This window comes from Pelophylax lessonae (genome assembly GCF_965119305.1).
Source record: "Pelophylax lessonae genome assembly, chromosome: 2".
Taxonomy (NCBI): Eukaryota; Metazoa; Chordata; class Amphibia; order Anura; family Ranidae; genus Pelophylax; species Pelophylax lessonae.
The window spans coordinates 434,818,958-434,831,338 of NC_138769.1; the positions used below are offsets into that span (position 1 = coordinate 434,818,958).

Sequence of the window (12,381 nt, forward strand, 5' to 3'; positions counted from 1 at the left end):
CCTACTTTACTCTTTAGTAAATAATGGCTTAACTTAAATATTGCTAATATCACTTATGACATTCAGATTAGAATTCAGAATACCACTTGCTGTCAACAATAAATTAGTATTTTTTTAAAGAAAATTACTTAGAACCCCCAAACATTACATATCATTATATATATACGTTTAGCAGAGTCCCTAGAGAATTAAAATGACCTCAAATCTACCCTCTATCCTTAAAAGCAAAAGATGTATCTTTTGCTTTAAGAAAAAAAAAAAAACATGTTTACATGGCTCGAGAACCGGAAGTGACGTCGACGTCGCTCTGGTCTTTCAAGGGCATAGAGATGAATGGTGGCCATCTTGCCATCACTCATCAGGAACCACTGGGAAGCAGCGGGAGGGGGTGCACCTCTACCACCACTTATAAAAGTGATCCCATGGCGAATCCACCACTAGGATCACAATTGTTTGAAAAAGGACTGCATGAAGAAAAAAAAAAAAAGATACCCGTATATGTGATCTACCTTAATGAAACTATTTATTTTTAATGTTTTAGTACTGCTGTTTCTGCATTTTATACATTACTGAAAGAATATGTGACTTGGTATATTGAAATGCATTTTAGCTATCTTACAAAAATAATAATTATGCAAGAATATTCTTATGAAGCACAAGTAGGGAAATCCTAGAAAGTTCATATATTCAGTAAATGACTAATGCATTGTTCTTAAATGACTGTTTTACATATATTATACAGTATAAACATATTCTTGTAAGTAATGTGCTTTAACACATACTATTATTCGGAATCATGATACGCATAGATCACTCTGTACTCAGTATATTGTGTAAACTCCTTGAAGACTACAACAGAGGTCTGAAAAAAAGTATTCTAATAATGTCTCTTACATGTACTTCAGTGTATGTTGGATCTTGCAGACTTTTTTATACATTCCTTATTTTTATACAGCCTATGGTTTCTGCCAAAGAGCTGGATCAGTTTCATTCTGATATCCAGAAATTGCTTGAACCACTGGAGGCTGAAATTCAACTTGGAGTGAATCTCACTGAAGAAGACTTCGATAAAGATATGGTAAAGTATTTGAGACGTATACTTTTAAACAGCATGACACAGAATGGAAAATTAGATATATGTGGTGTATGTCATACCAAGCCGGCTGTGCTATATTCAGCTTTTCTTCATAATCTGGCCATATTAACTTTTTATAAAAGGCAAACCCTGAAGAAAAGCTGTTCAAGGCTACTGTTCACAAACTCTTAGCATACCAGCCTGTCTTTGTGGCAATAAATATTGGCTTTAAACAAAGCAGACTTATACTCAGCCAGTGCTACATACAACCTTTGTATTAGTATATCCTTAATTTAGCATTTAAAAAACTCTAATAATCAATCTAATAACATTTAACCACTTTAGCCCCAGAGGATTTTCCTGCTTAACGTCCAGGCCACTTTTTGCAACTTGGCACTGCGCGATTTTAACTGACAATTGCGCGGTCATGCAACACCATACCCAAACGAAATTTACGTCTTTTTTTTCCCACAAACAGAGCTTCTTTTGGTGGTATTTGATCACCTCTGCGCTTTTCATTTTTTGCGATATTAATAAAAAAAGAGCAAACATTTTGCAAAAAAATTGACATTTTCTACTTTGACAGTTAAAAAATATCCAATATATTCAATTTTTGTCATATATTTAGGCCAAAATGTATTTAGCTACATGTCTTTGACAAAAAAATTCTCAATGAGTGTATTTTTAACCGCTTTAAGACAGGAAGATTTTACCCCATTCCTGACCAGGCTATATTTTGCGATTCGGCACTGCGTTACTTTACCGGACAATTGCGCGGGTGTGCGACGCTGTACCCAAATTAAATGTACCGTTTTTTTCCAGTGTATAAGATGACTGGGCGTATAAGACGACCCCCCTATTACAAGATCTACCGGTAATTATACTTAGGTTACCTTGGAGATATTATACTCGGCGTATAAGACGACCTCCCATTTTTTTGAGGTTCAAAAGTAGTCTTATACGCCAGAAAATACAGTATGTCCTTTTTCTTCCCCTCAAATTGCGCTTTCTTTTGATGGTATTTGATCACCTGTGCGATTTTTAATTTTTGAAAAAAAGTGCGACAATTTAAAAAAAAAATATATATATATATATATATATTTTACATTCTGATATATAACATTCCCAAATAAAAATATAAATCAAAATTTTTTAACGTTTTAGGCCAATTTGTTTTCTGCTACATATTTTTGGTAAAAAAAATCACAATAAGCGTATTTTGATTGGTTTGCGCAAAAGTTATTGCGTTTACTAACTACGGAAAAGATTTGTCATTTTTATTGTTTATTTTTTTACTAGTAATGGCGGCGATCTGCGATTTTTTTTGCGGGACTGCGACATTGCGGCGGACAGATCGGACCCCTAACTGACATTTTTGACACTTTTGGGGGTACCAGTGACATAATACAGTAATCAGTGCTATAGATATGCACTCTTACTGTAATAATGACACTGGCAGGGGAGGGGTTAACACTGTTGGTGATGAAGGGTTAAATGTATGCCTCATGCTTACTGGCGTGTGTAGGGGGAGGGGGTTGTGTGACAGAGACACACATCGCAGGTTCAGCTCTGCTGAATCCTGTAATCTGTCACTGTCTGTCACAGAGGAGATCCGCCCGCTTTGTTTACACAAGCGGGCGGATTTCCTCACTAAATCCCCGACGATCGGGGAAGAGCAGCGGTGATCACCGCCTCTGCTCCCCTGGCCCGACTCCCGCTGTGTCTGAATACATCGGGAGCGCGGCGCAGAGAGAGGGGAGAATCTGGTGACGTAGGTCTATGTGGCCAGACCTTAACGAGCCACTTTGCCGCAGTACTGTCAATGTGAGCAGTCGGCAAGTGGTTTAAATACCATTTAGGGGCAAACCCTAATAAACCTTCTAATACTGAAGCTTAAAGTATTTTCAAAGGAATTATTTTTATGTTTTAATAAAACCTGTCATACTTACCTGCTCTGTGCAATGGTTTTGATTCTTCTCTTCTCAGGTCCCCTGCTGAGTGCTCCCATAGCAAGCCATTTGCTATAAGGCACTCATGAGTTCTCATTCTCGAGATGGCTCTCTATATCCATATAACATAGATAGTGCTGCCCACCGCCTGATCCCTCCTCACTAGCTGTGATTGACAGCAGCAGGAGCCAATGGATCTCAGCTAATTAGAAGCGAGAGGCCTGGGAGAGACTCTGCTCTCATCGCGGAATGATGATTGGGCACATAAAAGTTTTTTTACCTTCATGAATAGAATGCATGAAGGTAAAAAACCTTCAGCCTTTACACTCACTTTAACCCCAACCCCTGAAAAAAAAAGCCCTTACCACAAACACAAAGGGCCTATTACATTTTTTTTAGTGGAATAGGGTACCAATTATTGCAAATGCTTCTTTAACATATCTTGATGAAGGACGTGCTGTGTGGTATGGTGCATTGCCAAAAATGCTATATGAACCCTTTTGGTTCTGTTTGGTACATTTGCAGCCAATTTAAATGACTGGAGCTGCCCTAACGCAACATCCTTTAATGTACAGTTTATCACATGTGAATGGGCCCTTAATCTATTCCCAGCCAAGTAAACAAACATTTGAAAAACAAAACTCCACCCTAAAACTGATAAAAACCCTGAACAGTTACCTAATTATGATACATAAACCTATCCCTTCTGCTTGAAGATAACTCTATTATCCCCTTAAGCCCAGAAAGTCTTTTCAATGCAGAATTACAACTGTTCTTAGAACCACCCACTAATACTGATTGTCCCCACACTCACCAGTCATTTCTTGGCTCCATTACAGTGCTAACCCTGTGTAATTTGTATTTTGGTATCAGAGCATACATAGGGTTAACCTCCCCTCCAACATGACAGAGTTCAGGCTTGGTGATTTGTCACTGGGGTTTGAAACCTAAATCCTGGGAGGAGGTCCAATGCTCCTCCACATCTGGAGAAAGGGTATTTGCTAAGGGTTCCAACTGAGAAACAGACTGGTGAAGGAGTGTAGCAAAGGTGAGCAATGGCAGGTGGGAGGTAGGGACATGAGAAAAATGGCAGATTTTCTTTACTTCTATCTCTAGCTGAAATTGAGTTTGAACTTTATTTTAAACATGTAATAGTAAAAATTCTGTAGAGCAGACACCGCATTATCCAGAAAAGCTCCTTCTGTGCTCACTTTTTTACAGGGACCTGACTTTCTATGAATTAATGTCAGGTCAATGGCTATTTCACTGTCCAATTATACTGCTTTAGAGCAGTATATTACAATGTCATTTAAGTTGGATAGTAGATTCGCTGAAGGCGGAAGCCTAGTCATTATTTCAGGTAAAGTCAGACCCCAGTAACAAAGTGAAACTAAATCAGAGAGAGACTCAAATGTGGTCTTTTTGGCTTTGTTCAGTCCAACCATCCAATTCTATGCAAGGGAAAATCCTATTTTCCTAATTTTTATATTCCTGGACATATGACTAAACTGAATACAGCTTCACTAGACTAAGTGAGCTTTCTACTCTTTCAGTAAATCATCCATCTTTAACCAGGGCCTAGCAAATGATTCTTAATCCTAATTATATATGTAAAGCTATATAACTTTTCCATAAAATCACTGTCCACCACTGATCTGTCTCTTTTTAATTTCATGATTGTGTGATAAATGTTCCTGCCTATTCATCTTACCCCATAGAGTGAAGAAAATGATGGCCAAGTGAAAGAACTGCTGAAAAGAGGGAATAACCTTCAACTAAAAATATCAGATGACAAAAAGAGGGAAGAAATCAAACTAAAACAGCAGCTTTTACAAGCTAAATATAACACTCTTAAGGTATGTATACAAAATTGTATTGTTATTGTAAATTGTAAATTATTGTAAGAAACTTGAATAAATGCCATGCAGATAGCTCATAAATGTAAACATGTATTTTGTACTTTGTTCATGCTGCTTTTTGCAGAGAACTTAAATTAATTCACAAGAACCCCTGCCCTGAAGGCTTTTACAGTTTATTTCTCTACTGCAGTTTGTTCAACCACAAACATACAGTTTAGGGACTATTGAACTAATCACCAGGTAACCTGCTGGTATGTTTGGGATAATGATAGCAAACTAGAGAATCCAGTTCAACATCCCTGGCAGTAATCCTGAGTGGGGTTAATTTTCAGTACCAAAAGCGGGAACCCCTAGCCATGCTCAGGGTTACACTGTAGTATCCCTGTAGTGTCACTTACCTTGTCCCTATGATCCCCTGATGTCCTACTGCTGTGTCCTCCACCCGATGCCAGCATCTGTCTTCCGGGTTCCCTTCCCTGCGAGGACTAGCAATGCATGGGGGCGAAACCGGGTGGGAAATTCAAAAAGTAAACAAAACATGACATACATAGAATACATTGTAATCTGTTAGGATTACATTACTGTTTGAAACCATTTCACCTCAGTTTTGTCCCTAGTGCTTTGTACAGTACCCTGCGTGCACTTTTACCGTTCTTTCTGACTGGAAACTTGAGAACGTCCATGGCATCCAAAAAGCATCCCTTTAGGTCAAAAACATTTTTTGACTAGCTAGAAAACAGCAATAGTGAATTAGAATAACTTGCAGAATTGTGTGATAGTGATTTGCGGTGAAAATCGTCATCAGACATTGAACGTGACGACAGTGACGATTCTGCGACTGAGCTCAGTGATGTGCGAATTTGGTCCTCTATGGACTGCGAGGGTGTGACAAGAAAGATGTGTGCCTAATGAGTACAGTTCATAACACCTCCGGTACGCACAAAAGGTGGGAAAGAAATCATGAAGCCGAAAGGTAGTGATAGACTACAATAACACCTTTGGAGGTGAAGACAGAGCCGACCAAGCAATGACATTCTATCCAGCTATGAGGAAACAGCAAAATAAGTACTACAATAAGATCTTTAGACATCTTCTTGAGCAATGCTTATGGAATACCTACATTCTGCTCAAAAAAAGAGTGACAAGCCTGTGATTCATTCTGACTTAATTTGGAAAGTTGCCCAACGTATCTTTTTTAACCACCAAACACCATCAATGGCTGTGAATAGAGCTAAATGTCATGTGTTGTCAACCCGGAATGCTTGATTGGTCATCACTTCATGGACTACATCCCACCAACTGAGAAAAAGTCATCACCTACAAGGATGTGCCTCGTTTTTTGCTTAAAGTGAGATGACAGTGGAAAGAAAATCAGAAAGGAAACCAGGTTCCATTGTCCTTATTGTGACTTCAGACCTTGTGCAGTCCCATGTTTCAAAATGTTTCATACCCAGGATGTTTTCTAAACCAATATGCAGTGTCTAGTATTACAGTGACTTGAAAAATTGCACTCTTGTTTGGACAAAATTCAGTGTTTTTTGTTTTTTTTACATGATTGAATTAAATGTATTATTATATTATAATTTATGATTTTGTGTTTCAAACCTTATCATACCTGGGATTTCTGCTAGACTCTTGTTTGGACAGATTCAAGTGAGTTATTCCTAATAATTACAGGCCTACGATATAAAACAACACATTGCCATGCAAAACAATGTACTGCTTTAACATTCAAAAATACTGACATAATCAGACCGCGAGGGAGGTTAAAAAAGGGAGATTCTCCCTGTTAGAAACTAGACCTAGAACCCCATAGCTGCATGGCAACAGTGATACCTAATAGTTGTCAAAATATTACCAACAGTATCAACCCATATTATAAAATATTATATGTCCTAAATGTTTACTATACATTACTAAGGTAAAAAGAAAATCTGCTCGACGTCTGCCGATAAAAATACATAGATACCGTACATACTGTAACATAAATTTCCAGATGTTATTAAAGCTGAATTCCAGGCAAACAGCCAAACACACAGATGAAATACATAAATCAGAGCCGTGTTACCTGCCAAATGATTTGTATTTCTGTCCATTCAGTTCTGAGATTTACAGACTTTATTGTCAAAAGTTTGGGGACACCTGCCTTTACATGCACATGAACTTCAATGGCATCCCAGTCCGTAGGGTTCAATATTGAGTTGGCACCTTTGCAACTATAACTGCTTTAACCTTCCTAGCGGTATTCCCGGGTTTGGCTCGGGGTTAAATTTCAGTGCCAAAAGCGGTAACCCTGAGCCACATCGCTGAATCCTGAAAGAGGGGTTACTTACCTTGTCCCCAGGGTCCAGCGATGTATCTGGGCAGTGTGCAGCGGCGGATCTTCCTCCCGATGCTCTGTGTGCCCAGGCTTCAATCTTCTGCGACGTGACATTCGCAGGGGGGTGGAACCGGCAGCAAATTCAAAAAGTAAAAAGCACAAACACACTGATACACTGTAATCCTATTGGATTACATTACTAAAATAAAAAAATTGACCTTAGATTGCCCCCCCCAGTGCTTTCTCCATTGCCCTTCCTGCATTTTTCCTGTACCTTGTGTCTGGATACGGCAGAGCGACCATGGCATCAAAAAAGCGCGCCGCCACCTCAAAAGCGGTATATGACCTGCTGGAGAACAGCGACAGCGATACAGAATTGCTTGCAGAATGGAGTGATAGCGATTAGTGGGGAAATTCATCATCGGACGCAGAAAGCGATTTCAGCGAAGATCCTGCGACTGTGCCCAGCAATGTGCGGACTTGGTGCTCGATCGACTGTGGTATGGAGCACGTAGCGCCCCCAAGGTTCCCATTTACTGGAGCACCTGGTATCAAAGTGGATGTTGAGGATGACAACTCGTGACCAAAGCAGACATTTGGAAGTTTCTGTCCCTAATTATTCTGCAGGGAGTGGTGGGGAAACCCCTGCAGAAGTGGTATTGGACCACCAACAATTTACTGGCCACTCCTTATTTTGGCACGGTTATGTCGGAATACAAATTTTCAACTCGTTATGAAGTATTTGCACAAATAATGACGAATTTGACGAGACTTCTCATCCAGCTCCAAAAAAGATTTGGGACGTTTATCAAATCATTTTGAAAAATTTCCAGCAGTCCTATGTGCCAGAAAGAGACATTTGTATAGACGAAAGTCTAATGGCCTACAAAGGAAGACTCAGCTGGATACAGTATATTGCGTCCAAGAGAGCACACTTTGGCATAAGTCATTCATGCTATGTGAATCCAGCTCTGGATACATTTGGAATTTGGTCCTATAAACCGGGAAAGGAACCAAATTCAATGAAAGGTTCAGCAACTATGGAATGGCAACCGCTTTGGTTCTTACGTTGACTGAGCCATTGCTGAATAAGGGGTACTGTGTCACCACAGACAATTTTTATACGTCCCCAGAACTGTATGGGTTCCTTCTACACAACAATTCGGATGCATATGGGACCGTTAGAGCTAACCGGCGTGACATGCCCCCAACCTTTGCCAACAAAAAGCTCAAGCCTGGAGAAATAGTTGCCTGGCAGAAAGGAAAAATGATGGCACTGATATGGCGTGACAAAAAAGATGTGTGCCTGATGAGTACCATTCACAACACCTCTACTCTCACAGTACACACAAAAGGTGGAAAATATTTAATGAAACCACAACTGGTGATGGATTACAACAACACCATGGGAGGTGTGGACAGAGCTGACCAGGCCATGACTTTTTATCCGGCAATGCGGAAACAACAAAAAAATATTATAAAAAAATATTCAGGCATCTTCTTGAACAGTGTTTGGTGAACGCATTTATTCTCCTAAAAAAGAAGAGTGACAGGCCTGTGGTTCATGCGGACTTTGTAAAATTGCTGAACTGATATTTCTCAGGCACCAGCTGTATGTAGATCCGGACGCTGTGCTGTTGGTGTTGTGAACCCGGAATGCCTGACCGGTTGTCACTTTATGGACCACATTCCACCAACGGAAAAGAAGCCTGCACCCACAAGGATGTGTGTGGTTTGCTGTTCCAAACGTGACGACACTGGAAGGAAAATCCGAAAAGAAACGTGGTACTACTGTCCTGATTGTGACGTTGGACTTTGTGCTGTAGTACACCCTGTTTTAAAATTTTCCATACCCGGGACGTTTACTGAAGCAATACGACCACTAATATTGCATCCTTGTTTGACCAAAAAAAAATGTCAGTGTTTTTGATTACGTTATTTAATATAATTTATTGGCTAAAACGTTTTATTGTTATTATATTATTATTTGTTATTATTTTATAGTTATTTATTATATTATAATTTAGGATTTTGCGTTTCAAACTTTATCATACCCGGGATGTTATAAAGAAGAACGCACAGTAAAAAAAACATATGTAAATAGTTGGTTTGGGCTGCTCATCCTTAAGAATTACTAGCAAAATAATGGTACCGCTGTCAGCACCTAAAATCCGAAATAATAATACCGCCAGGCAGTGCTGTATTTTGGCCTAGGCCGACAGGGCCCAGGCCTAGGGCGGCACTTTGCAGGGGGCAGCAAAATAGCCACCCCTGCCACTCTGTTAGCCACTAGTTGCTAGAGCCGCCTGGCATCTAGCCACCGGTGACGTCATACCTTCTCCCACCCCCCTCTCTCTCCCACCCCCCTCTCCCTATCTCTCCCACCCCCTCTTCCTCTCTCTCCCACCTCCCTCTCTTTCTCCCACCACCCCCCTCTCTCTCTCTCCCACCACCCTCCCTCTCTCCCCCTCTCCCTCTCTTTCTCTCCATTCTCTCGCTCTTTCTCTCTATTATTCCTCTTTCTCTCCCACCACCCCCCCTCTCTCTCTCTCACCCCTTTCTCCCTCTCTCCCTCTCACCCTCCTCTCTCTCTCAGGAGGGGGGCGCCCAGTTTTAGTCTTGCCTAGGGCAGCTCAAAACCAAAATACACCACTGCCACCAGGGAGGTTAACTCTTCTGGGAAGGCTGTCCACAAGGTTTAGGAGTTTGTCTATTGGAATGTTTGACCATTCTTCCAAAGCGCATTTGGGAGGTCAGGCATGTGAATGAGAAGGCCTGGCTCACAGCCTCTGCTTTAATCAATCCCAAAGGTGTTCTATCAGGTCAGGACTCTGTGAAGGCCAGTCAAGTTCCTCCACCCCAAACTCGCTCATCTATGTCTTTATGGACCTTGCTTTGTGCACTGGTGCACAGTCATGTTGGAACAGGAAGGGACCATCCCCAAACTGTTCCCACAATGTTGGGAGCATAACATTGTCCCAAAAATTTTGATATGTTGATTCCTTTGAGAGTTCCCATCACTGGAACTAAGAGGCCAAGCCCAATCCCTAAAAAACAACCCCACACAACGTAATCCCCTCTCAACCAAATTATTTGGATCAGTACACAAAGCAATGGTGATAAACACATGGATGAGAGAGTTTGCGGTGGAGGAACTTGACTGGCCTGACCTCAACCCAATAGAACACCTATGGGATGAATTAGTGCAGAGACTGCGAGCCAGGCCTTCTCGTCCACATCAGTGCCTGACCTCACAAATGCGCTTCTGTAAGAATGGTCCAACATTCCCGTAGACACACTCCTAAACCTTGGGGACAGCCTTTCCAGAAACATTGAAGCCATTATAGATGCAAAGGGAGGGCCAACTCAATATATTGAATCCTAAGGACTAAGACTGGGATGCCATTAACCAGTTCTGGACTGGAAAGATTTCCCCCCTAATGACCAGGCCATTTTTTGCGATTCGGCACTGCATTACTTTAATGGTAAATTGCACGGTCCTGCGACACTGTACTGAGAAAAAATTGATGCCCTTTTTTCCCAAAAATAGGGCTTTCTTTTGGTGGTATTTGATCACCTGTGCGGTTTTTATTTTTTGCACTATAAACTACAAATGGGCGGCAATTTTGAAAAAATAAATGTATATTTTTCACATTCTGCTATATAACATTCCCCAAAAAATTAAAAAATTTAAATTTTCATCCTTTTAGGCTAATTTGTGTTCTGCTACCTATTTTTGGTAAAATAAATCACAATATTCGTATTTTGATTGGTTTGTGTAAAAGTTATCGTGTCCACAAACTAGGGGAAATATTTATGTAATTTTTATTTATTTATTTTCTTTACTAGAAATGGCGGCAATCAGCTATTTTTAGTGGGACAGCGACATTGCGGCGGACATATCGGACCCCTAACTGACATTTTTTACACTTTTCGGGGGACCAGAGACATTACCACAGTAATCAGTGCTAAACATATGCACTGTTACTGTAATAATGACAATGGCAGGGAAGGGGTTAACCTAGGGGTGCTCAAAGGGTTAATTGTGAGCCTAGAGTAGTGTTTTCTAACTGTGGGGGGAGGGACTTGTGAAATTATCATAGAGACCTGTGATCCTATATAGAAGTATCACAGGCGCTCTGTGATCATTTCAGAGAGAAGAACGGTCAGCTGTGTTTACAACAGCTGACATCATTCTCTCTCAGCAGGCAGCAATCGCAGGGTGCCCGGTGGCAAACGCGATATTATTACATTTTAGTCTTAGGTTTATTTACACTTTAAAGGAAACATAGTACACAAAACTGACACTTTCTATGAGTTGGCTGAATTCAATCCCAGACCTACCCAGCAAACCTTTGCAGCATACTAAATGTGCTAAAAATAGGGAATTAATTTGTGGTTGCACATAATAGAGCCTCTTAGTGCCAATGCTTTATTAATATTATAATAATATATATATATATATATATATATATATATATATATAGATAGATAAATTGTTTTAATGATACTAGTCATTTTTTAAATGAATACTATCTAAACATACATCTGTATATTTTAAAACTTTTTGAAAAATTAATACATTTTTCACACATTTTTGATGCTCTTTTGCAAATTAATTTTGCTTACATACATGCATGTCTGAACAGTATAAGTTCCAGATGTGAGTTTAATTATTCCATTGGTTGGAAATTTGAATTGCTATGGGAAAAATACAATAATCAAAATATTCTTAAAAAAATAAATATGCTCTGGGTAATAAAGTAGAAAAAAGTAGTGTATTAAGATCAATTTTCAAATAACATATTCTGAATTACTTTAAAAAAATTGCCATTTCAAATGCCCTCTCAATGATGTTATCTGTATGAACTGTTATTATGGGATATCAATGTACGGGAAAATTAAATGCAGTTTATTCCAAGATGCTGCTAACACCAACAGATTTTTTTGTTTAGTAATTCTTCCCAGAAACTAGACATGCACAGCCTGAGATTTAGCATTATCTCTAATTATGACAAAATGTCCTTTAAAACTCTCCTATAGGACACTTCATTATTGGTTGTGTTTTCAAGAAGTAAGGTCATTGATTTTCATTTTTTGTTACTCAATAAAGCCACTCACCCTTGACAGATAAAAACTCAAAGGAATATTGATTACTTTAAAAAAAATCTGAGAGAC

At 39.6% G+C, this 12,381-nt stretch overlaps 1 protein-coding gene across 1 annotated transcript in view; it reads left to right on the forward strand.

Moving 5' to 3' along the window:
- DMD (dystrophin) overlaps window positions 1–12,381 on the forward strand; it is a 3,625,631-nt gene that overhangs the window by 1,653,560 nt on the left and 1,959,690 nt on the right. Inside the window, exons 38-39 of the mRNA XM_082246191.1 lie at window positions 956–1,078; window positions 4,743–4,880. Of these exons, the coding sequence (XP_082102317.1) occupies window positions 956–1,078; window positions 4,743–4,880 (261 nt within the window). The remainder of the gene's footprint in view (window positions 1–955; window positions 1,079–4,742; window positions 4,881–12,381) is intronic.